General features: G+C 40.2%; 1 protein-coding gene and 1 long non-coding RNA gene across 3 annotated transcripts in view; one reads left to right on the plus strand and one right to left on the minus strand.

Annotated features, from left to right (window-relative positions):
* The window catches only part of TECRL (trans-2,3-enoyl-CoA reductase like), a 51,563-nt gene that overhangs the window by 15,725 nt on the left and 8,799 nt on the right, over positions 1-27,039 (minus strand). For both annotated transcript variants that reach the window (XM_065736697.1, XM_065736698.1), the window contains exons 2-4: positions 20,921-20,972; positions 6,324-6,368; positions 5,640-5,743 (exon numbers count right to left, since the gene is read on the minus strand). In XM_065736697.1, the coding sequence (XP_065592769.1) occupies positions 5,640-5,743; positions 6,324-6,368; positions 20,921-20,972 (201 nt within the window). The remainder of the gene's footprint in view (positions 1-5,639; positions 5,744-6,323; positions 6,369-20,920; positions 20,973-27,039) is intronic.
* LOC136048835 (uncharacterized) overlaps positions 1-27,039 on the plus strand; it is a 37,846-nt gene that overhangs the window by 5,533 nt on the left and 5,274 nt on the right. The window lies entirely within an intron of this gene.

Genomic DNA, 27,039 nt, shown 5'->3' on the forward strand with positions numbered 1-27,039 from the left:
CCACATAATGTAGGGGCAGTTTCCCAGTTTATTGGCGCTGGTGGTGATAGTTTCTTGTCTCCTGCCAACAGGGCAGCTTGTTTCAAGCAGGGGAAGTGTTGTCTGTGGTGTGGGGGCAACGCCTGAAGCAGGACAAGGACCTGCCTGAAGCTCTTGGTACAGCAAGAGAAAAACTTAAGCATGTCCTGGGAAGCTTGGATGGAAAAACAGCTGCAGGACATAAATTGTCAAACAGATGGAACCTAGTGAGACAAAGGCATTGGTCACAGGTCTGAGCTTGGGTCAAAATGAGATAGTATGTGTACAAAAGGAAGAGGATCTGCTGGTACTGGACAGACAGTTGCTGTGTGCAAGTATTCAGAAGGCAGCTGGGACTTCTAAGAAATCTGAAAGAAAGAGGCAATTCAATGCCCCAAGTTCCCAAATCACATTAAACGTTGCATCTAACTCCCTTAGACTTGTTGTACAATTCAAGCCCTATGTATTCTTGAGCTAATAAGCATTAAGAAACTTTGTTATTTCTACTTTGTATGCTGTGGTATCTCATTAAAGGTCATATTACCTGGGGATGATAATGGTATCATTTTAAGTTCATCTTTAAATCTTTGACTTTTAAAATTTCTTGTATTTTCATGTCTGAAAAAAAAAAAATTCTCAGCAGTAGTTAAATCAGGTAGTAAAATCCTTAAAGGCTTCTCCAATATTCAGTGATTTTTGATTCAGTTATGTTGGAGCTGGCTGATCCCTTCTACAAAACTTAGTGCACACAGGGGCATCTAAAGCTTCCCTCATCTGGGCAGATTTTGCATTGACTCAGTATTTAAGAGTATTTAAGACTGCATTGCAATATTTGTTGCAAATATCAGAGAATAGGAATGGATTTGCTGTAGGGTTTTACAGGCAAATTGCAGCTGACTTGGGAGCTGGAGAGTAAACAGTGATAGATGGTGCAGCTACCTGAGCCTATGCTTCCTCCAAGGGAAAAGGCAGAGGAAATTACTGCTTCCTCCCATCTTTTCTCCCAGGTCTGAGCTATCTGCACTAAAATGCATATTCATCATCTGCTATGTAAACATCTGAATGAAATGGTGCTTTTAAACACCTGGCTCTTACTAATGACCTCAACTAGCTCTCCACAGCTCTTTTCACCTAGAAGCCTCAAAGAGCTTTGTAAAAGAGGGACATACTATTATTTTCTTGTCACAGAGTTGGAATATGAAATACAGAGAAATTCAGTCAAGGTCATCGCACAAGTTAGGCTAAGAACCTCACTCTCCCAAGCCGTGGGAGAGCATTTGTGCTCACCTTACCCACAGTGTAGGGTTGGAAAAACTTCTCCATGCAAAATAATTTTGACAGACAGTGCACTTTAGAGGGAGTAAAGCTTCTCTCAATTTTGTGTAAAGGTTGACAAATTGTTTATGTCCCTTGTTTCTCTGAATGTACACAGGTCAGGGTCTAGACTTATCAGCACCGTACACAGAGTCGCCCTTGTCTCCTTTAGCAGCAGAATTGGTTTAAGCATCAAGCTGTATAGTAACAGCTTGCTCCTTGCATGCTTAACGAATCCCCTCTACCTTCTCTTTGCACTTTAAGCAGTAAAAACTTATGGATATTAGTATAAGTGCCTAACCATGGGTGATGCAGCCTGTGCTCTGCTCAGCAGCAACTAAAGCATTCACCTCTCTTACAATTAGTTTTCCTAGTAGCTCTCTAACTCCCTTTGGTGGCTGAAGGACAGATGTCCTGTCATGTTTCACCACAAGCTGGTGACATTTGTTGCCGAGACCAGGAGATAGAATTGCAGTACTGTTTGCTTTATTAGAAACAGCATCTAAGCAATCCTGATGGACTAGTTGCACAGCCTAGCAAACAAAAGGTCTCCTTTTCCTTTATCAGTTCACTTCATGCTGCCACTGGGCAGTAAAATAAAGCCACAAATACATGTGGCACAAGGAAAGGCACAAAGAAAAAACATAATAAAAGGTAAGAAATGCAAATGCAAGCTGTTCTCTCTTGATAACCCTGGAGGTTGAAAGCTATTAGACTTAATTAAATGAAAAATAAAAACAATCTTGCGTGGGTAGTTTGCCTTTGTGAGAAGTTACAGTGTGATGTGAGTTCACAGAATTTGACTCCAAAAAGCTCAAGACTCGGCCATCTGTACCAAGGTAGAGCAACACTCTCTGCGAAGGATATATTGTGTTAAGGCAGGAAGTTCTGCCAAGTATAGACTGCAAGCTGTACTGTATTTGTGTTACAAATAATTGTCGTCGGAAAAGTAGCTGTAGAGGAAATAGTGACTTTTGTTTTTCCTAGAGATCTTCTATGATTAAATTCTCTATCGATCCAAGAGGTTAAGTAATCAGAAGAGGTTTGAGAAGTTCTTTCTCTTTGACAGTCTGTGTTGTAGCCATTCTTAAGCTGCTCACGGATTTACATGGACCCACCTGTTCTGTTTCCTTGGCACTCACAGTTCAATGGAACCATTACTCAGTTAGTAGGATCCTGTCCCACATCTGTATTTGAATTGGCCGCAAAATATGCAAGGTCTATTAAATGTTCAGTGAGAAATACATTCTATATATATATTTATATATCAAATCCTAAACCTCCTAAATACATTACAATTTATTTTCAGCCTGCTTTATCATAGAAAGAAGGAAAAGACCACTAAAATAATCTAGTCCAACCATTGTAGCATCATTAGCGTTTACAGAAACAGAAATTTATTGAAGTGGTAACTCAGAATTAAAATTTTTGTCTCTGATTATTTGTGTGTGCCACAGAACTGTGTGGAATCAGTCATACAAGGAGGGTTTATAGTGTGTATGCAAGAGGGGTGCTGTGCAAACATAGAGGAAAAATATGTACAAACTGAGCTACAGTCTAAGCAAATGGAGCAGTTCTGCTGCCAGCCTCAGTATTTTAAGACTCCCAGGAGTCAAAGTATTTAAGCAATCCTTAATTTTAACTCAGTTAAAAAAAATATTTACTGAAGTACTGTGTTTCGGGGTTAATCTTTCTTACAAAATTCACAGATTTGGAGGTAAAATATATTTTTCACAGTTCTGTGCTGTTTTCTCAGTTCTTTTTCAATCCTTCTGGTAGCTTGCCCAGGCAGCAACTAGAAAACAGAAGCTGATAAATCAGAAACTGCAATTGCTGCTCAAATGAGGAACACTTTAGCACGAGCTGTTTCAACAGGAAGAATGGCTTTCTTTTTTTCTTTTGACTGAAGCAGTAGTATGCATTTCTAGCAGCAAAATGCCAATAATGTTTCAAAAAGTCACATGCTGCATTGCAATTTATAAAAAGAGGTCTCTGTGAAACATGCTTAGGTCCCAAATTGGACAAAGATTAAAAACAAAAACCCATCACTCCAGTGGTGGGAATTTCCAGCACCTGTGGGAGTGAAATCTCTGCAGGAGACACACAGAAGAGCTCTGTAAACTCAGCTTTTGCTTGTGACTCTGCACCATCAGTTAGCACACCTCAGGTATGCCCCCCAGGTGTAATAAGGGAATTGATAACACTTGCACAGAAGAAAACTGTGTGCTTCAGCTAATACTCATTTTACAAAAATGAGTCAGGGGCACGTTTTTGCCTGAGAGAATGGTGAGGAGCTAGAATAGAGAGATTGTGGATGCCCTATCCCTGGAGGTGTTCAAGGTCAGGTTGGATGGGGCCCTGGGCAGCCTGAGCTAGTGGGGAGCAGCCCTGTCAATAGCAGGGGGGTTGAACCAGATGCTTTAAGATCCCTTCCAACCCAAACCATTCTATGATTATATGACTTAGGGACTTGGTGCTCTCGATTCTCAAGTGACAACCCCATGCGTGATCTCCAGTGAGATGAGAAGCCCCAGAAGATCCATCACCGTGCTTATTTTTCCCCCAGCCAGATCCATGCCCGATGCATCATCCTTTGGAGCAGCAGCACATCTCCATATGCTTCTCTGTCTATTTTTAAACTGCAGACCTGAACGTGGCCCTTTGTACTTGAGCTATCATTTTGCTGATGAGGAAGAAGTATTTTTATTCTATGCCTTGTTTATTTAAATGTCAGCCCTTTAAATCAAACCCTTCTCTATGTGCATAAATCTGATGGAACAGCAAGGGGGTTTGAATAGGAGCTCTAAGCACAGTAATAGTAGCAGTAAAACTATACATCCTGTGTACAAATACATTTTAATTGCTACTGTTAAAATACAGTCTTTTATGAACTCTTTCTGTATTGCTATAGACTAGCTACAATATAAAATCTCTCCACTATTTAAGCTAAATGACATGGCTAGGAAGAAGATTGCTCCTGATGAATGAAGGCAGTTTAGAACGTGGAACAGAACAGATGAGTATTCAGAAAGCCACAGAGTCAACTTTTTGCACACACAGAACGAGTCATTAAAAAAAATGCCACTGCCTATAGTATCAGTGCGTAGTCATAACTGCTCTATTTATAACACAGTATTAAGCTGTAGTTATGTTACTGCCTACTGCTACATAAACCATCAGGAAAGGAGAGAATAAATAAGGTCCATGCAGATTCCTTAGTCTCAGCAAACTGGAGACCAAGCTACTTGCACTTTTTGCTCTGCAAGGAAAATGCAAGTTGTTTTCCCGTATTTTAAAACACTGTAACAGAGGTGGGGTGGTTTAGGGTCTCAACTGGCATTAATCAATATGGCCCCGTGGAAATCAGTGGGACAAAGCTTCAGCCTTGGTAAATGCACAGATCTCTACTAAAATGGATAGAGATCTCAAAGTATAAACTACTCCAGTTCCAATGCATAAATTGATTGTCACCACTTGGAGATTTCAGTCCTCTCAGAGCTGGGAAAGATAAATATATGTCATGTTCTTATTCTTGGGGGTTAAAACATCTTGAGAGATTGTGTCGCTAGGAGCTATGTGCTAACCTGATGAGTGAGAAACATACGTGACCTTCAGCAGGACAGATGGATATGTGGTCTCATAACGATGATCAAGAAGCTTTTTCTCCTCAAAGTCAGGAGCTGTTCTGGGAGTGACAACCACCTTGAGTGTACCAGTTAATTGATAAGGAGCATATCCACTTTTTAAGTGACTTATAGTAATACCTATTAACCCATAGTGAGAGGAAAAAGGTGCTATCATTTGCAAACTAGTTAAAGTCATAACACTCCTGAGCATATTCTGCCTGGGATCCGTGGCCTTGCTACTCCCTCATAGCTATTCTTTGGGTAAGCAAAGAATACGATGGGCCCATGCAATAATTTTCCTTCTTTAGTAAGAGGATTACCAGAAATCCGTATTTTATTTGTTTTTTAATAACCTCCACAGGAGCTTTGAAGCAAATTAATGTATTTGGCAACAGGTCCTACACAGGCATATAAACCCTAGATAAGCTAAAATGTTTTTTAAAATTGATTTTTTTTCCCTCAGCTATATTGGTATGTCCATTTTCTAATCTTTAATTGAATGTTAGAGTTAGCATGTTGATAACTTGGTTTAATATCAGTTTAATTCTATTCAGACTGTGGTTAAAGTAATTACACTATTTGACTTAGGGAGGGACAGGCTGAGGAAGCTGGAGCAATTTGATGCTACAAAACATTGTACATTAAGATATGTCATGCTGATTTTTACAAGGACATACTTACTGTGGTCCAACCGACTTGCTGACCCAAGTCTGTAAAATACAGTGTAATGATGGAGGACACGGCAAGGCTTTGAATGTTAACAGAATCCTTCAAATAGGGCCCATCTGGAAAGACAGAAAGGGAAGAGAAAATGGTACAAGCAGCACACATCCATTTAGTGGCTTAGCATAACACATAGGCTGCCCTTGTAATGGTTAAAAAGTTGAACCCTTTAATTTCTGTAGAAATTAGTTCTGTAGAACTCTACTGACTGCCTCAAATGTAAAAACCACAGCTTGTTTTCTGATTTATTTTGATTGCTTGATGCTTATTTTCCTAGTTAGTAGCTTAGAGTATTTCTATGAGAGCTGCTCTTCCCTCTTTTTAACAAAAGAATGAGGCTGGCATGACACTGGGTGGCAGTGCTCGGCATCTGTTTTGATGCTATCTCTGTTCATCTAGACCATTAGAGAAACACAGTTCCATAGATTACTTTTAACTCTGTCTTGTAAGACTACTGGGAAAGTCAGTGTTTTACAGCCTCTTGGCCACTGATGTCTTTTTATAGTTTTTGCCTGAGCATTTGTATTTTAAGGGTATTTTACAATAGGTGGTATTATCATCATGATGAATGCAAGTTCTTGGGCAGAGTTGCCAAAGGCTTAGTAATATGTTAGGCGTCTTTAACATCTTATGAATACTTACTGCGTTCCAGTTGCAGGCCAACACGGGAAGGGTACCACTGGGGACCTGTTCAAATCACAAAGCATGGCTGTTAATTTCATGGTGTGTGGTCTAAATTTCTCTCCTTGCTAGTATACTTTTTAGCTGATGGCTACAAATATGAGGTAAAAAAATCTTCTCTTTGGGTATTAGTTATACAAGGAGAATGCAGGAGAGCTAGGAGAAATGCACAGTACATACAGAGGGCAGAAATCTGTTTTCCCCAGTCAAGTGCTGGATGGACCAATCTCAAAGTTGAATGCTCCATTAGCACATGAAAAATGCAGTGTGTGTGCAGTATAAAGAGGACCATGTTTCTTAAAATATCTGCCAAAAATCCATTTTGAATGGAGTCAGTGGAGTCAGTCTAGCTTCTACCCCCAACATGATGCTTTTTGTACAGTCCAGTCCATACTGTTGGTTTAAGAATGTAAGATCTGACTAGGAATACACAACTATTTCTATTTGTTAACCATAGATGCTCAGTCAGTAATCCCATTAGGAAGGTAGTGACACAGAAAGCAGAGGCATCTGTGTATCTAATACTGACATACGTATATGATTTGCATGATACTCATCGACAGAAGGACATTCTCTAGAAGCTGCTTTTTGAAAGATCTAAGTTTAGAGGCTGCTCTTAAATGTACAACATTTGGAGGTTGCTATGAGGTGCCCTTTGATATTGGATGGAAACCAATCAGTTTGTTCAAAGAGGTATTGATCTCCAGCTGCATTTGTGTTTCTCAGTGCCAGAGCAAGTAAGTGCCAGAAAAAGAAAGATTGACAAAAAAGGTGGTGGCCATCCAAACTGTTAACTTTTCCCACTCTATGTGGTACCTGTATTCAAGAGGCTCAGAGCCTACAGCTGTGCAGAATGGAGGGGCTTAGCCTGGACCAGATAAAGACCAGTGTATCCAGCACGCTCTCATTTCAAAAGCACTTGAGCTAAGTATGAGTTTTGTAGGCAAGAACAGGTATTAGATGAACCCATGAACTGGCACTAATAGCAGGAGGTGAGACACATCCATCAAGTAAGGCACAAACATTTTCTTTCAAAGTTCCAGAACAATCCATGGTTATTTAAGATAGAAGAAGGAAGATAGAGAAAAAGCAGCTGTCTAGCTTGTCAAGGAAGATATGATTTGCTCCAGGACAAAAAATATCAGTAATTATTTGGGATCCTGAAATGCAGTGTACCTTTGTTAAACTGGAATCCTCCCCTCAGCACCCCCAACTGATACTGTAGTATGCTTCAATAAAAGGCAATTTACCTAATCCTGTGGCAACATGCTTTTAGGTATGACTCAAACTGCACAAGGGCAAACAAAGGTTGCGTTTAGGCATGTCATCCCACATTTCCAGTCCTTTAGCCCAAGTGCGTCATTATTCTCTAACATACTCAAAGATTTAGTCAGATGGGACAGTGCCTTTGCTGCTGCTTTTCTGCAGTACCATTGTTATCACACTGCCGTGTCTGCGATTTCCAGGCCATCCATGGGATGCTGTGTGTATTTTACTGGAAGGACTTTGAATTAATTGTAGTGATGAAGCTAAATTCGGTGTCAGAAGCAGCTAAATTCAGTGTCTAATCAACACACCAATTAATTCTTGCTACTGCCTGCCAGAACAGGAGCTAGATGGCTCTCTCCAGTACCTGGAACCAGCAGGAGGTGACTGGTGGATTAGCTTCACCTACTGTCAGCAAGAGTTCACAAGTGCCTGTGCTCCAGACAGAGTAACCAAGCACTCATTAAAGACAAAGACATAGCTGCAGCTGTGTGCAATGCTTGACAGCCTCTCTGCATTCTCACATCTGGCAAAGCTTCTTTTACTTCCAGCTGAAGCTGAAGCGAATTTACTTTTAATAGTGTCTACTTTCCTGTTTATTCTTATCAAAACATTCATAGAATCACTGAATGACTTCAGTTGGAAGGGACCTAAAAGCCCACCCAGTTCAAACTCCTTGCTGTGGGCTGCTTGCCCCCCCACCAGATCAGGCTGTCCAGGGTGCCCCATCCAACCTGGCACTCTGAACACCTTTCCTTGGTGCCTTATGTAGAGATTAATGGCAATTCAAGCACGCAGGTGACTGAAGTTTATCTTGCAACTTCTACTGAGTATAAGAATAGTCATGAATTATTATCTACTCACTGCTACAGTGAGAGTACGTGAGAGCTCAGCCATGAACTCCGTGTGATCCTTGAGAGGTCATGTTCCCTGCGTGTTCCTTGGGGTCAGCAGAGCTGCTCTGTTCCTGTATGTGGAGTTTATAATTTTGGCTAAGCATTTCACACTTGGACAAAAGCTGTAAAAACAATTTTGTTTGCAGCCCATTTGTATATTCCAGACTGTTTTTAACTTTCAAAAAAAGACAAACTGACCAGAACATAAGAAAGACCATTACGGTTCAAATCACAGGCCTGTTTATCCAATATTAAATCCTTCAGCATTTAGCCAGTACTGTGGTTCCTCCAATTTATTTTCTAGATTTCTGGCATTTGTCCAGAATAACTCTCATTGCATTCCTTGCAGTGTGCTCTAATAGCTATTGAAATAGCTTCCTGGTTTTCCATCTCCTATTTGATTCTTTATATTCTCTTGACCTTGAGGAGTCAGAATGTGTGTTTCTGTCTTTAAAACCATCATCCCCAAATACACGCACATGAGCACTTGAAGGCTTTTCCCATTCCTTATCTGAAAGAATATTCACAAGCCACTTGATTTTTTTCACTGTTACGATGTAGACAGTGTTTCTTCTATGTGTACGTGCTTCCTTTATTCTGGAAATGTAAGTAATTCATGGTGACTGTTAATCCATTTGCCTTATTCTGACTTCTCTGTCACAAATCTCTTCTGACTTTGTGGAATATTTTAGTTCAAAATAGAAAAAGCCATATATTTGTTTTGAAAATTAAAAATCTTTCAATGCTATCACCTTAAGACATTTTAAGTTTTCCTACACAAAAACAGAGTATGGTATTTTCTTGGAAAGTGACAGTGGGGTAAAGAAAATAAATAGTGAGTTCGCTTTTTATGTTCTGTTTTTAAACATGAATGTGAGGAAATCTGTTTGAGTTTAGACAAGTTATTTGTTGTACCATTTAAAGCAAAAATGTAAACCTAAGCCAGCTGACGCATTAGGAGGAAGGATATGTGAAAAATGACAGCCACCTTTAGTTTGAACAAATCCAATGAATGTAACCACCTGCTAATACTGCAGATAAAAAGATGTGCTATTGAACAACCATCCGTATAGTTACTAAAAAGAGAGCTTCTGTATCACACACAGTTGCCAGTGCTTCAGTTCATTGCCTGTTCTGTAGTTAATTGCATGATCAAATGCCTATTTATCACAGAGTATTTATGAAGTTCCATGAACCCATGTGAGAGCAAAGGTTGAAAAAATTACATGATGAGGATCTCTCCTGCTGGGAAATTAAATGCATTCTTTAGGATTCAGCCCTGCAAAAGCTGTTCCTCTGGGGAACGAGGAGTCAAAGAAATGCTAACAGGAGTTGACGGACATAGTTCTGAGATAATTAGCAGATTGACTTTCTGTGAACAGCTAATTTTATTATTTGTTGAATTGTTTACTTCTCATTGTTTTTCGCTACCCAAGCGTCTTTTATAACAAATAGGGTTAATAATTACAAGCAATACCTGCTGTGATATGAATAGGATGATGTGAACAACAAAATTACTGTAATCAGTCAGCAGCAGCATGTTGCTTAGATTTGCAGAAGTATAGGAAATTCTGGGGAACACTGTGGCACCGGTAGCTCTTACGTGGTCACCAAAGGTTGTGGGGGTTGTCTGAGAAGTGTAACAGCCCTTGCTTGTATGAACTCAGTGTGGCTGAAATGCACTCATCACCTTCACCAGGCTGTCCTATTGATATGTCTTGCAGGAATAAGAGGTTGCTAAGAAATACTCACATACTGCTGTGGAGGAGGTGTTTTTGTATGCAATATACAGAGGCAGATATACCAACACACAATTTATCTGAAAACTAACTTACTGAGGTCTTTCCTTGACAAGTAAATGCTGAACAAATAGAGTCATTCTATGTCCATGACCTTAAACAGTGCTGGTCACAAATGTTCTTTCTCTGGGTTGGAGCAGTCGTGTTTGAGCGCTCTCGAGAACAGAGAGAGATATCACCGTGCTGACAGTCGCAGCCTTGCTGGACTGCAGTTTGCCTGCCCTTGCTTCATGGAGCTGACAGCAGGATGCTGAATGCTGAAATGACTTGAAGCTGTTGTTTTCTGCTTTGGTTTGGAAGAAAAGGCTGTGGGATTTGTTGTGCTAGCATTGCATGTGAGTGATTCTTGAGCATGAAGGCAGTAAGCAAGGCACACCTAAGAAAGCACGGTGAAACTGAACTGGGCTACAAGACTCAGAAAGAAAGTATCTGAAGGTATTACTGTTCATACCTTCACTGTAATAAATTACAATTGCTGAGTATTGTACTGGAACAGAATTGGGCTATTGGGCCAAGTGAAAACCAGGTGCTGCTTCCACCCCTTGCTAGGTTCCTGACAGCATGGAGCTGGCTTTCCAAAGGCACCTGCTGAAGCCAGGGTCTTTGGCTGTTTTTCACTGTAGCTGGACCTTTGATGCACTGCATCAGAATATTCTAGGAGGGGGCAAGATCTTGAACTAGATCTGTGTTTCTATGGGAGGTTTGTGGGAAGAGCAGGCCCAGCATGTCCCATTCAGTATATCTCAGCAGGGGACTGAAACGTGGTTGGTTTTAATGGCTCCATACCCAGGAATAAATCCCTTTTCTTTCTCAGCTTCCATTTCCTCTGATCTGTTTCATTTGTATGCTTTCTGGTTAAGATCTTTGGCCAGGTATTTTCCAAAGGCACCTTGACTTGCTGCTATGGCAACACAAATAACCACTTCCTTAAGGTTGTGAAATTTGGAAAAGGAGTATTTTGATCATTTGTTTCTTCTGTTTTTTATAATACATCAGTGCACCTAGCTGTGAACACAGTGCTTGCATTGGGAGAGCGAGCCATGAGCAGACCAAATGGGTGCCTCCAGACCTTGGCTAAACAAACAGTGCTGAGAATAAATGGATGAGGTCATGGATGAGTCTGGCCAAGGGCCAACAAGACTCTTCTCAAACCTGTGAATAATTAAGCCTCATCTTGACAAAGCTCCTACTTTTGCAATTCCCTTTCAGTTGTTTATTTCATCATTGCGTTGGTTCTAGATGCTTTAAATCTAAGAGTATCCATCTTTCCTGTGCACCACCAGCCCTCACAGCTCTGTACTGCACCCTAGGGTACAAACTAATCAACCCACATTTTCATTGACTTTTAACGTTTACAAATGGCTGAACGCTTTGAGGAACAGATCCCTGCACCCCACCACCCTGTGCATTTCTTTTTCCTAAAAAATTCCTCAGACTTTAGCTATATTTTGATCGGGTAGTAACAGACAAATTTCTTAAGAGTCAGCATAGTTTGTAGTAATGAAGATCAATCGTTGTTAGTAGCAAACAGAATATTGTTTGTCATTTAGAGGTCGATTTCTGTCACTAGCAGATTAAGCTTTCAATTTTCCTTCTCAAACAGCTTGACACTGAAACTAACTGAAAATTTAGACAAGCAAAAAACATCAAGAAACCAAAAGCAAGCAAGCATCCAAATAATATTAGTATGCATATTCAAATAATTTAAAAAAAGGAAAAATTTGCAACGTGCCTGTCAATTTTCTTTGTAGCCTTCTACAGAAGTTATAATTAATTTTGATCTTTGTGTTTGGAATTGCATTTAAATTAATGTGCATGGGCAAGGGAAGGGAGTGAGGCTCACCTTTTATTTCATTAATAACAACCATAGAGCAGAATACAATGAAGCAAGAAAACAGATAAGGAAATGCCCCTAATTCATGCAAGGAGGTGAGGAGATGCCAGATGCACAGTGCTCCAGTTGTGCATCCTAAATAAAGTCTTATGACTTCCTAAAGATCTAAGTCTTCCTATAATAAGACTTATGAGGAGAGGCAGAGGGAACTAGGATTGTTCAGTCTGGAGGAGGTTCAGGGGAGACCTTATGGCTCTATACATCTCTCAGAAAGGATTGGGTGTGTGGCGCGGTTGGGGTTGGCCTCTACTCCCAGGTAACAGCAATAGGATGAGAGGGAATGGCCTTAAGCTGTGCCAGGGAAGGTTCACATTGAGTATTAAGAAAAATTTCCTCTTAGAAAGATACTTGAGGCATTGGAGCAGGCTGCCCAGGGAGGTGGCAGTGTCAGCATCCCTGGAAGTGTTCAAGAACTGTGGATATGTGGTACTGAGGGGCACAGTTAGTGGGCATGGTGTGGATGGGCTGCGGTTGAACTGGATGATCTTAGTGGGTTTTGCTAGCCTTATGATTCTGTGATTCTATATAAACTTTCTCAATTAAATTGCTGTGCAAGGAATGATCCAAATGTGAGAAACTGCACATTAAGAGACATGCAATTGACAAACTGTGTTTCAGGGAGTAGAAGAGAACGTTCCTTCTTTGTCTTTCCTGCTCATATAATAAGGTGGGATTTCCAAAAAAGCAGCTTGATGTTTGTTGGTTTAGGCCTAAGCAACTTAAATCTCCTCACTTTAGGAAGTACTTGCTGGTCCAGCAAGCTCAGCTTCTATAGCAAAGCGAGCTCAAAAACTAATCTATGCCTCTACCTCAGATGTAATGGGCAGAGGAGAGTACTACCCCAAGCCCTAGCTGTGCTTCTTTAAAAGCAATTCTTAGCCAATTAGCTAATAAAATATGCTATAGAATTATCATTTTCTTTCAGTATATGCCTGTACAGCTCTCTCCCCAGACTAATCTAATTACGATGCCTTCCCTCACTAACCCCTAATAGCAGCATTTTATTTTTTCTCTAATGGCTGCACCAATGCCGTCAACAATCAAGTGAACACATTTGAGCTGCCATGATTTCTTCCTCAGTGCAAATTAAATTCTCATAAATTCATTGCTAGATTCATCACACTGAAAATGAATCCCCACTAATAAGAGGGCTGAATTGTAGCTTCTCCACAAGCCATGAGGAGGAAGCAGCCCTGCTTCTGCAACAGATCAAATGGATGAGTCAGAGGCTCTGTGATGCCCCCATGCCCTCCCTAGGAGAAGTTTATTTGGGCTGGTTTAATTCTTCCATCTGACCTCTTTAATTGGGTCGAGTGGAGGCTTTTGTGCCTCAGAAGCACAGCTATGAGGCTTGGGAAACTGCTTTTCCCCCTTCTGCATGCTGAAGATAACTAAATGCAAGAGCAGGATACAGGGGTAGATGTACAAATTGCAACTAGCAGTAGGCACCTAGCTAACACTGTAACAGTGGGAGTCAGGCAGAGAGAGAGGCTGGTCCGTACTTTACATCAGCACAGCCTGCAAGTGAACTGCAAACATTTGCAGAATAACTTGCACATTGATTATTTCAATGGTGAATTATTTCCAGCAGCAAATATATTCAAGATCATTGCAGTTTGGGGACAATTTAGAAAGAGGCAAAACTCCCCACTACTACATTCCTTTTATTGTAAATCATTTGTTTAGCTTCTTGTCTTTGATGAATTGCATTCATTAACTTGAAATAATGGCAAATATCAAGTTTTATTTGAAAGATTCCTTATTTTGATAGTCCTTAGACACTCTCCTTGTGCTCAAATAGAAAAATAAATAAACAGGGTATGAACAAAAGAGAGCAAACAAATGCAGACACACCTCTCCCACTGTTCAGGTCCAGTCAGGGTTTCCTTCTTTTCTCCTGCTCAGCTGGGGTTCCTCTCATTCTAGCATGGGAAATTTGCTTCCTCTTCTGTTATCTCAGCATGTTGGCTTACTTCTGTAAGAAGTCCCACCACTTTCATGCAAACTTATTCACCTATGTAGCTCCTCCTAAGAGAAACTACTGCCTCTTTTTGTAGAGACATCTGCCCAGCTCTGGTGTCCAAAGGCACAGGGACCCTTGCCAAAAAAAAAACACCTGATGGCACAGAGCACATTTAAAGCCCTGAAGTGATTGAAACTCTGACATCATCATCAGGCATCTCATTAATGACTGTAAGATACTTTTCCCAGTCATGAAGAACCACCAGGGGTTTTCTCATCTTGAATTCTTTAAATGAACATTTAGCCCACGTGAATGTGGTGGTGAACAGCAGGTTGAATTTGTAAGTCTGTTACTTGGATAAAATCGTAATACCAGAGTTTAAATTGAGGTAGGAGCTCTTTTAAAACAAAAACAACCTTGGCATCTTCAATTTACAGTTCAGTAGGCTATAATTCTTCATTTTATCTGCAAATTGCACATTCGCTAGGGCCTGGATTACTTCTATAGTTCCTTGTACTGTCCTTTTCTCAGTTGAGCCATAGGCACTGTAATAAGACACGTTGTAAGTAATAGCAGGCAATTCTGATAAACAATTTTTGTTGTTTCTCATCTAGATCTGTCAATTGCATCTCCTGCAAAGGAAACGAAAGCGAAGAATCTAGCTATGAAATTTCCTCTTCTTAATGAGGCATTTAAATAGCATCTCACATTTGTTCTCCAGTTGTTTACATAGGATGTCATTTGTGATGCATTGTTAGAGCCCTGTAAATCTCAGTTGGGAACAATATCCCAGAGAGCAGAGAGGACCAGTTCTGTTTCAAGCTATATCTGCATAGATTCACTGCCTTTTCTTTCATTATATTATTCATCTGAAATGATATCTGTAATCCCACTAATGAAATGCAATAGCATAGCATCAGATGAAGCATCTGACAAAAAGAGAAAAAAATGTAAGTTTCCATTAAAGTTTTTGAGATGATCTTAGCTTTTCTATTCCTGGTTTGAAATATCACTGTTTTGTTGGGTTCATTTTTTTCTTTTTTCTTTTTTTTCCTAAAGATGAGCTTATTTCGCAAGCATTTAATGGATGGCCTAGCTTTTGTGTTCTAGACATCTTGCTGATTCCAGTTCAATAGGTCATTAGATATATATTTAAGTTATCGATTGTCCCAAACAGTTCCTAAGGCTCACAATCAAAGTAGACAAAAGAGTGCAAGGTAGATGAAAGGCGGGTTAATTTTTCTTAATTTATAGATAAGAAAATGAAGCTTGAAAGGGAAAAAGTGTCTAGCACAGAATTCACCCAGGTCAAATGTCTGACTCCCATTGGTTTCAAACTAGACATTAAAGACCTGTATTCCCAATACCAAATTCATTTCAGTGCAAATTAGGAAAGTTTAAACACCCCAGCCATCACTCTGACAGTTATTATTATCTCTGAAGATCAAAATAGTTGAAATATCTGACCCTAGAAGTACTGCTTGAGGTCGCATGTGGCTAAGTGAATTGCTTTGGCACCAGCTGCATAAGCCAAAACTCAAGCATAGTATTAGTTACTGTATTGGTTTCTAATACAGTACAACTGAAATCTGTATTTGTTTTTTGTTTGTTTTGTAATTCCCTTTGATTGAAAGGGAGAAAGTGTCTTAGCACAAAATCCACCCAACTCAATAGTGTGACTCACATGGTGCTGTGTAGGGAGATTGCAATTTGAGGTGTAAGTGTAAGCTCTAAATTTTTAGTCAGTTTAAAGATGAGAATAACTTAGTTTACTCAGTTAGGCTTCTTCTTTCTTTTAACTATGTTACGTCAGTGATGTCACTCTCATTTCCTGGGAAAGAAAATATTCCCAGGTCTTACAGATATGCTGCCATTGCTTTGACAAATAAGCCATAAATTAATGCCACACAAATCTGTGCCAACAGATGGGCACTTGCATTTTGTATAGAGAAATTTGCACAGATGATGTGCCACAAATAAGCTGATTCAGAGGTCATCCCCCTGAAACTTCTTGCTGGGGAGATCAGAACTGAAGCTGACTGGACAGCCTGGCCTCCTGGCTACATCAGCATGCTAAAGGCAAGAATTCAGGCTTCTGTTCTGACCCACACACTCTGCAGAGACAGGATGCAATTTACTCATGGGTCAGATCATACTGGAAGCTGGGGAGAAAGATGGTAGTGATTGTTTGACTTTTGTGGCAAGAGCTGTTGCTCACGTTGTGCTTAGCTTTGCAGAGGAAAAAATAGAGATTAAATATTTATGAAGCTCACTGTACCAGTAACAGTAAATTCAAGGAGTTCCTAGTCAAGTGAGTGATGTCAACAGGCATAGAGAAGTAAAAAGACCTTAGAATGATGTCATCTGAGGGATACTTACTTATTTTCACTGTAACCTGTCTCCCATTAGTATCTGCTGTGTGGCTAAGGCAAGAGACAAATCAATTATAAAATGAAATAAATCTCATCATGTTTCCTCCTCCTAATCTAGTCATTTTCATTTAGGAGTTCAGTTCAGATGAATGAGTAATTTACCCAGATGAAATAACTGTACTTCACACTGCCCATCAGCAGTAACTTCCCATCCCTCGTGTTTCACCTTCAGTGTTAATTTCTAGTTGAGTTATGAATGCAGAGAGAGGAAAAATTACTGAAAACAATTGGTGGATGTGGTTGCCAACCCTGTGTGTCCTGTGAATCTGCACTGTGGATGCAGTGCTTGGCCCATGAGCTCTGCAGTAAGACAGCCTACACGGGAGGATATTGAAAACTCATTCTTCTATGGATGAATATGGAGCTGCCTTCCTGCCCATAGAGTGCAACTGGCTCAAGGCACTTCAGGCCAGTACCAGATCATGGCCTCGTTTCCAGAATGTTGGCTTTTTCAAAGCCTGATGCCCCAGTATAGATCAGAAGGATCCCTCTGGAGGGTGCTGTGTCCTAGACATAACTTACTTGGGTCTCTTCAGTTGGTGAGACACATGAAGGGCTCATGGTTGATTGACAGGCCAGGACTAGGAAGTCAGCTTGGGAGAGCCATAAATAGCGTAATTCAGCTTCTCCAAGCAGGTGTATTCATTGAGCACATGAATCTCTCCAGGCATTAAAATTGACAGATTTCATTAACTTGCTTCAGCGTGAGAATCCAGCTGTAACAAACAGTGTGGAGAAATCAGAGGAACCGCAGGTTCTCAGCAAGACTGTATTATCAGGCAGTCCTGATTGTACAGAGCCTGTAGGCAGTGCAGTGGCTTAGCAGCCACTGTTCTTGCTGATACTGCTCTTAATGACTAATCCCCACAGCATCCTTCTCCACCTCTTTGAGCCTTGCAGTATAACACTGCAGACAGCCTCTAGAAGGAAATTACATGATGCAGAAAGAACAGCCATTCTTTCAATCAGCAGTACTGCATCCAGCTCTTGCATTTTAGCACAGGGCTGGCAAAATGGAGTATTTTTCCATAAGCCCTTTCACTTGGAATCATGCTACCAGTTCTCAGATATCATTAATACTATAGAAAATATAAAATACAGTGTTCAGGAAACATCTGCTGTCAGTCATATGGTCTGATTTTGGGGTGATCCTGTGTGGAGCTAGGTATTGGGCTCAGTGATCCTTACAGGTCCTTTCCAACTCATTTATGATTCTGTGAAATGTGCAGGATGAGAGCAGCAGCTGAAATCTGGCAAATGAATGCATGCTAACACACCGCCATGCAGTTTGCATGGAAGAGACTAAACTAGAAATTGGTTCCCAGCATGAAGTAGGAATTGTTTCTCTCCTTGTCTTTTCAGTGGTTTTCCAGGGGATGTAGCTCTCAGGTTCTCTGTAGAAATACCAGCAGTCGTAAGACTGTACAGCAGACCACTGAAGTTTTGTAATGTCCAGAAATTATGCTGTTTATTCTTGAGTGCCACCTACTGACAATTTCTTTCATAATTATTTACTTTCACTAACGCTACTTATTTAACATACTTTATGTAACATTTGTTAGCTTAGAAAGGGAGACCTGCAGATTTGGATCTCAGTGATTAGAAGTTAGCATCTTACTGAGACAACTAACAGCTTACAGTGTTCCTTATTTCATGAATGCTTCCAGCTCATCTGCAGGCTGGAATATTCTGCATGCATCAGTCCTTGCTTCTCATTTGCTTTTTCCTTCTGTCCATAGCCAGGCTTCCTCCCATCTGCCCTTCCTTACCTGCCTGGCACCTACCTGGTGCTGATCCAAAATTGTGCTCTTTAGTCTGGAGAAAGCCTTTGAATTAGTATGGAAAGGGCCAATTGTCTTAATTACCTCCACTAAATAAATGCTCACAGATCCCAGAATCTCCAGTGATACAACTGGGATTGCCCTGTTGAACTCAGTGCCACAGAAAACAGGGTTAGCTTTGGCTGGGATTGTTTCTGTGGAGAGAGTTTTGCTGAAATGAGACACGAAGAATAATTCCATATTCGTTCCTGGATTTCTGAGTCTGTATTTTTTCATATAAATACAGATCCAAACTAATGTTAGACTGACTCAGGAACTACTGAGCAGTAACATGTTACGTGTCACTTGCTTTCCGTTTCTTTTATTTAATGATTAACACTCCCCTGCTGCAATTCGTAATTCAGTCTTTTCCCTCTTTTCTTCAATCAGGCAGCAAAACCTGATCAGTGACGGAGACAGTGCTTGTGAAATTGCTGCACAGGGGTTCCTCTCACTCACTGAAGGGCTGACAAGACATCAGCTGAGGAGAAAGCTTAATTGCATGGGTGATCAAAGGATAATGCACAAGGACAGGGAGACTGTAAGGGTGTCCGTGTAGGAGTGTTTTAGCGAAGATTATAGGGAAGATGTGAGTCTGGCACACATGAAATGACAGAAATGAATGCATGAGCTAGTACAAATAGACAGTAACCAAAGGCATCCACAGATCAGCTTCAGCCGCTTCGCGGCTCTTGCTTGAAAGAACTGTATTCTGTAAGCTGTCATCCCCCAAACTATACAAAGAGAAAAAAGGGAAGGTTTGTTCTTTGCCAGTGGAAAAGGAGAAGGGGGTAACCTCATGAAACAATAATATCCAGGCTGAGCTGGGGAAGAAAGATCAAAGCAATGAGCTGGAATGGGAAGAAATGACACAGTACACTGTGACACAGTATATTCATGAGAACAGTGGGAACTGAACATAGAAACTGGGGACTGAAAAAGCATTGAAGGCACTTGCCAGCCCTTCTATGTGCTGTAAAGGGCCATGCTGTCAGAGATTCAGTTCATGGTTTATATTATTCTTTGTTGTACCACTTATTGTCTTCCTTATACACAGCTCCACTTACATTACTGGAAGCATTTGAGAAGTAAGCTATCACTATATATGAAAACAGGTGCCATTAAAATGGCTTATATGCAAACTTGTTCCATTTTACCCCAAATCCATTAAAAACCTCATTATAGTTAAATTGGGATAAGTCTCTGTGCCAGTGATCAACCAATTTAAGCTGAATCAATATAAACCCAGTTTCAATTGATTTAAGAGAGCATAAGCAGAAAAGCCCACCATTTCACAGTGATGGGAGGGAATATTTCTTACGGAAACATTAAATCTTATGCACTCATTTGGTGCTTCATTTCTAGCCTGTGTTTGTGTGGCCTTCATTTCCAGCCCTCAATTCTTTTGCATCTTTTTCTAATCAACGACAGGCCTTGTATAGACCTGCTTATCCCACATAAGTGACCTTCTAGGCTCATCACAAGGAACACCCTACTTTCCCACAGACAGAGAAGGAGAAATGTGCTCCCATTCTAGGAGCAAGGCAGCAAAATTGAGCTCTCTACAAACATACACACAGTATATAGAATTCAAGGCCCACCATACATACATTTACATCTGGTACCTTTCAGGTGTATTTGGCCTCTCTCACCAAAATACTAACCCCTCAATTCAGAAAGGGTAAAGGCCATCAGACTTTGGCACCCAGCTGCCTGCCTTTATGTTTCTCCCACTTGTCCTCCCAGTGCCTCTAGGGACAGCTAGATATGTGTGACTAGAGGGTTGCAGAAAGAAAGCATCCAAAAGAACTGTTCTGTTCCCCAACAGCAAGAAAAGAGTGAAATGTGATTGCTCATTAAAATGTGATTGCTCATTTCATCCTCATGTACAAGGTCCGTATCTGCAGTCTGTGTGTGCCAAAAATTATGCCTTCCTGTGCTGTTTTCTCTCCTACCCATGGACCTCAAAGAAAAAAAGTGAGGCTAGAAAAACGGGAGTTTGCCCAGATGATTAAGGAACTGGACAACATTGAGTTAGTTGAGAACCTTGCCATATTGCCTCCATGATCCCAGAAAAATCATTCAGTCACTCTGTGCTTGAGCTCCCTGCTACGGTAGCTGTTTGGTCCACATGGTCTTTTTACAACTGGCTTGAAGCAGTCTAATGTTATCTAAGTTTATCTAATATAACCCTGGGAGAGCAAATGCAGCTGAGATCTTGAATTGGCACTGTAATGTTAGAATTGGGATAGAGAAGTATTGCCCCTCTTGGGCTAGCAGTGTTAAATAATGCAGTCCTCTCCTTCCAGCGTCTCATGTCAGTGATAGTTACAATAAGACCTTACTCCAGACACTGCTCTAATTTAGCACTGTAGCTGTCAAGCCAGCCTCAACTTTTGTGTGAGATTTCATGAAAAATAAATTTGACTGCTGCTCCAAGTTGAAAGGCCTCTAACCATGCCTCCAGCTTGCTAGCCACAGTACTTACAGGCTTTGTGAAATTTGTGTTTCACATCTAGGAGGGTAGATGATGGAGGTACCTAAAAAAGAAAAAAAAATGTAAGCAGGTTAATTTTTCCATCTTTTTTAGTCTGAGATGAGTGACATTTCAATTTGTCTGTGAGTTCTTTAGGCAACAGTAAATCAAATTAATAAATTTCCATCTCACGTTTGATTTGCATCTTACCTGGGCCATCTTTGCATGACTAGTTGAGTAGTAAAATCCCAAGGGTAAGAGGAGAAGATGCTGGCCCTGCTGAGGCAGTGACTGCCCTAGGACCAAACCAGTGGGACATCTTCAAGCTTTAAGTTTAGGTTCAAGTATGCTAGGACCTGGCTTTTAGAGACATGAAGAGGTTTTCCTCAGGAGCCAGTAGTAAAGGTGGGAATCTTTGTCCTATCTGCTTGAAATCAGTTTCTTTCTGCTAGCTGTTGTTCGTGTACAATGAAGTAATTCAGGTGTCTCAGTGTTAGGTGGCAGTCTGGAGGCCATTTAGTCTCTATTTTATTATGTTCATTGATGTCTTAACACGCTTTGTACAAAGTGTCCGAGAAACACAGTAAGAATTTACTAGACTGAAAGACTTAGAAGTAACCTGAATTTACAAGGGAAAGGAATGAAACACTTCAAAAAAAAATACATTAAGCTTGAGATTGAGGTGGCAGTGGCAAGGGCCTGGTCTTAACAAGACCATCCCTTTGCAGTTGACACTGATTTAATACTCTGTGTTGTTGATTTAAGCTCAAAGACTAAGTAAATTAAAGTGTATCTTCACTGTGGGGGCCCGCTTTGTCTCTAGTGAGAGACCTCATGGCTATGACCAGACAACAGAAGGCAGAAAGCTTCCTTCCCAAAGGACTTCAGGCACCTGTGCTATGTAAAACTGCTAGCTCAAAATCTACCAATCAGTACAACTAAATAAACTTACATCATTGTGGTGATAGGATGAGAGGAAATGGTCACAAACTGATGCATAGGAGGTTCCGCACAAATGTGCATGAGAACTTCTTCACAGTGTGGGTGACAGAGCACTGGAACCAGAGCCAGAGAGGTGGTAGAGTCTCCTCTGGAAATGTTCAGGACCCACCTGGATGCCTACCTGTGCAACCTGGGTGAGGGAGCTGCTTTGGCTGGGGGGTTGGACTCACTATCTCTTGAGGTCTCTTCCATCCCCTACAATTCTGTGATTCTGTGATTTGACACCCGATATAGATATCCAATATACTTGTTGTTAGTGCATAGAAGTAAGCCAACATTTTTCTAGTGATAATATGAATGGGCAGATAAAGGGTGTAAAGTTAAGATTTTTTGTTAGCTCTGTCTTTGGGTTTAGATGAGAATACTTTCTTTTCCACAGTTAGAGAGGGATTTTCTGGGCACTGGTAAAGTCCAGATTTGCAGTCATTCCATGCAGCTTCCAGTAGAACAACACATCTTCACATGCCTTCTTTTTGTGATGGGTACAACTGATGTGGATTTAAATGGGTGAGGAAGGTTTTGGTTTTGTTTGTTTTTTGTTTGATTTAATTATTATTATTTGTTTTCAAAGCCTCTAAAAATACCTGAAATTGCCTTCTTACACCTCATAATTCTACACGAGTGAAATCTGTAGCCCAGTCATGGATTCAAGTGGTGTTAGGTGGCAACAACCATAGAGTATCCAAGACCGCAGACCAGAACCTATCAGGTGTCCTAGTGCAGGGCAGGTTTGGAGGTTTTCTGAGCTCAAAGAAAGGAAGCCAAAGACCTTGCTTAGGACTGATAACAATCAGGGTATTGCCAAGAGCGATAACAACCACAATAATGTCTCAAACTGGGTGCTTAATCAATTGATACTTAATACTGACGGCTGAGTACTATGAGTCAATCGTCTTACTCCATAAACACTGTTAACCTGTTAACTCATAGCACAGAGCAGCCCAAGAGCCTATTATCTCCCTTTGAGCAGGGGTGCCTCTCATGGTTATACCTGCACAGATATCTCTTACACCTTGATGACAAGATACCTTGCTGATAGAGATCCTTGGTAAGTGATGAATAGTTTTAAGCTTTGTTAGCTTGACTAAAATGACATCTTATATTGATTGTGCATACATAAACTCTCAGACATAAACCATTGACCAAATCTAGGAGTGGATCCAGTCACACCTGGATTCCGTACCTCCATGGTTCGAGGAGTTTAGAAAGCTACTCTGGGTCTACTCTGAACCGCAGGATTCAGTGAGAGGTCTCCTGGATGAGTGTGTTTAACCCTGTCCTCTGTGCAGTAAATAATCAAGTGTACCTCACCATCTCAAACCTTGCTAAGCCTATGTTTTATTTATGATTAAGCTTTGGTAAATCACTATATGATATCAGTGTATTCCTGCTTCCTTCTTATGAGTGAAATCTTTAAGTTCTCAGCTGTGACACACTCACAAACAGGTCTGGTGTTTGAACTACATAGCTGGACTGCGTTCCCTTGCAACGTTTACGAGTGATGCAGTGCTCATTAGCGAGGGCACTGCTAGGCATGAGTATGTCCAAGCTGCTTGAGGCTAGAGCTGCTTTTAATCATGTCAGCTCAGGATGGTTGGTTGGTTGGCTAGTCATGGTCTGGCAGCTATGTGTGGCACCACACTGTATGGGCTGCATGTGCCCAGGGAAGGCCTGGAGGACGTGTTCTTAGCCAAGAGGGCAGGAAGACATTTGCTTTGTGGGCCAGCAGGCTTGGAAAAGGGCCATTCTCTTCTCTTGAGGCAAACTGCACAGATCACAAGTTGAAAAATAACACAAATGCCTTCCTGTTGAGAATGGGCTGTGACACTGAGGAATCACAGTGTCCTTTCCCAGGCAGAATAATGAGGCTATAGCTTCAAAAGAATGAAATACATTTTTTTATGATCTTGATAATTCTGTGTCCTTTTTCTTGAAGGCGTCATAAAACAACCAGTGAGGCTATAGATTCTAATATTGATCAGCATGAAGATGGATGCTGAGACATCAGCTTACTACTAAGAGCGTTCTCTTCATAAACCATTAATTATCTTTTGTTCTTTTCATCCTACATCAATACAAGCTAAAGAATTGTGAGGACTGGAACATCGTCTCCTCTTATTACCCATTGTGCTAGCTGAATAAAAACCCTGAAACATTTCACTGTAATTATTAGTTCTATTCTTCTTTTATTCTTTTAAATTATTTATGAGAGGACTGTAACCTTTCTTTTCTTCTAATTCAGCACTTTTCAAATATTCAAAGGGAAAACAGAAAGACCACCCATGGTTTATTTAAAAGATCAGTTTCATTTAGAAGATGAATTTCGTTGTCAAAGCACCTTAGTTGTCACATATTTTCTGCATCTGATGGTCAAGCCGTTTTCTCCAGTTTCTTAATTTGTATAGCCTAACACCAGATTTCAAATGTAGCTGACTTTCTAAGAAGTTGCCATTGTAATTAAGGTTCAAAAGTAATTTTCTTCACACACACACAAAAAAAAAAAGCATAAAAATTTGCAGATTTTACAGATATGGATGGCATTCATTACCTTTTCTCAGGAAAGAATGAGTTAAAAAGCTCAGATCCTCTTTTCCTTATATCTTCACAGCAAAAATACTTCAACTTAGCCATTCAAGGCAACTTTCAGTTTTTCAGAAATCGAAGAATGAAAGGATCTTCTGGGTCATCTGTTCTGTTTCTGTCCTTCATTTATGCAGCAGTGCACAAAGCATTACATTTCTTTTAAGATTTAAAATATAGCCTTAGTAACTTGGGCTGTGACTCAAGGAAAAGCCATAAGTGGAAGATGTTATGAGAATCTGAAACTGCCTTTTGTAAGTGCAGGCTAATCAGATAGTTTTCCATTTTCATACCTCTTTCACATTGGTAAGTCAAAAAATTATAAGTAATACAGTTATCTGTATGTAATTGCATCACAGTCCTTATACGGAGGAATTAATTCAGCGGTTACAGGTCAGAAAGATATCAATAAGAATTTGAATAAAATAAGCATAAAAGCGGCCATTCATTCAGCATTTCTCTTTGACTGTTCTTTCCCGTCTGGCATGTCAGCAGTGCTGAGTCACCTTCTTTCTAGCAGGCCATTATTTTCCATGATTGCAGAAATTCAGATATTCTGCCATTGCAGCTGCTTGTTAACTTCAGACAGCCTCATTCTTTAGGCAGGTACCTTTGTTCAGAAGGGTGACATCAGCTTGCTGAAGCACTGATCCCAAAACAGAAGATGAGGGCTAGTGGAAGAGCCAGGTAATTTTCAAATTCAGTGCACAACAAATACTTCATAATTACTGCTTTGACACTACGTCCTTGCTTGGGGAACAGTCTGTGTTATTATAAATCAGCAGCAATCCACAGACAGTGAATCAGGGAAACACCCATTCTAATTGATGTCCGCATTTTGTGAATTTGGCATCTACATCCAATTCCTTTTTCTTATTGTTAATTTTCAAGGGCAGTGTTGAAAATGGGTGCCATGAAAACCTCCCTCTGCATGTCCCCCAACGGTCTCTTTGTTAGCCCGGTGTGCTGGTCACGCCCAAAGAGATATAAATATCTTCCACATTTAGACAAGTAACTCCATTTATACAAGTGTTGTCAGCAGCTACACAAAGGGTTTATATGAAGTGCAGCATTTTACTCAGTAGATCGCAGCACAATCTCTGTACTAAAAAAACAGCTCTAGTCTCATGCCAATCCTTCCAGAAAGTGAGAGATTAAGTATTGTGGTTTTGGCTCTATTACAGCCTCATTGCTTTGTCTCCTAGAGGTTATTTATGTGGTCACCTGAACTCTGGCAAATGAGATAATCCAAGTGACTGACGTTCCCAGTAACAATGGGACAAAATATCTGTAAATGCACATAACTGCATGCTTACTGGGTGCGGGCATGTCAGTTTAAACTATCCAAGACTGTCTCTGAAGATGTTGTGTTGTTTTTGTACTGCAAGCTGGATGTTTCTAATGAATACTCTCCCTTTACAGAAAAACAGGAGAAAAAAAAAACCCCGAAAAAACACTGGAAAGAGCTTTTTCTCCCCCTGCTAAAATGCGTGAGGAAGTAAAGAGAGAGTGATCTATTAGCCAATAGAGGGCTTGCAGGCCATCCTCGATTTACAGAGTTCACCATGTCACCAGCACTGGCGCGTCTCTGTGCCTTCTAACCTTTAGCTGAAGAGAAATGAGTAAGGTTCTCATCTTGAGAGCAGAGAAAGTTCTGTCACATCATTTTTCTAATATGAAAATTGAATGGTTCTGGAAAAACCTTGGATGTGTAAATTTATGTTGACTTCGAATTTAAAAATGAAATAGAAAATGTTTGTGGTGTTTGTGTTTGCCTGTTTGGTTTTTAAACTTGTTTTCATGAAATGCTGAAAATTCATTTTGCTGTGTTATTTTCATTTCCTTTATTTCTCATGCTTATGGAACTTTCATTACTTTCGCATTATTTTCTGACACATCAATCATGATAGTGTAAAATAATATAACACCCTCTCAAGCAATGAAAAATCACCTGATAGGAAATAACATTCAAATAAATGTATGCACTATTACATTGTAAAACAAATTGCACCTGAAATATTTATTGTGTCATGAGATTGAAGTGTTCCAGAATTAATATGTAATATTGTCTTCCTCTCCCAAATTCCATGTCATTGAAAAGCCAAGATTCATTTGATTTCACTGTAATTTGAAAAGAAAACAACATTTGAGGGGAAAAAAACCAAAAACTAATTTCAACCAATTCTTCTCGGGAAAAAAAGCGGGGTTTGTTTTATTTTATTTGCCATATTAAATATGTGGCTCTCTGTATTGTCTTCTCTTTTCTACCAAATGGGTGTAGATGTTTGTGCTTGTTTTTTTTAATGCCTATGCATATTGCTAATGTTTATAATCATAAAATTTAAAATCAGTACACTCAAGAAACTCAACCGGTATATGTCTGGGGGACTGTATGGAGAAGAAAAAAAAATAGCAACAGTATTAGCCAGCTCAGAGGAAAATTATCAGAACACATCAGCAGGATAAGTGGTTCTATGTGTAGTAGGGCTAATGAAGCCTTACTTTCTGCTAACAGATTTTGAAGTATTTCCATATCTATCCCAGCAGCT

The sequence above is a fragment of the Cyrtonyx montezumae genome, unplaced genomic scaffold, assembly GCF_038088225.1.
Source record: "Cyrtonyx montezumae isolate F1298 unplaced genomic scaffold, pur_monq_1.0 scaffold_2, whole genome shotgun sequence".
NCBI lineage: Eukaryota > Metazoa > Chordata > Aves > Galliformes > Odontophoridae > Cyrtonyx > Cyrtonyx montezumae.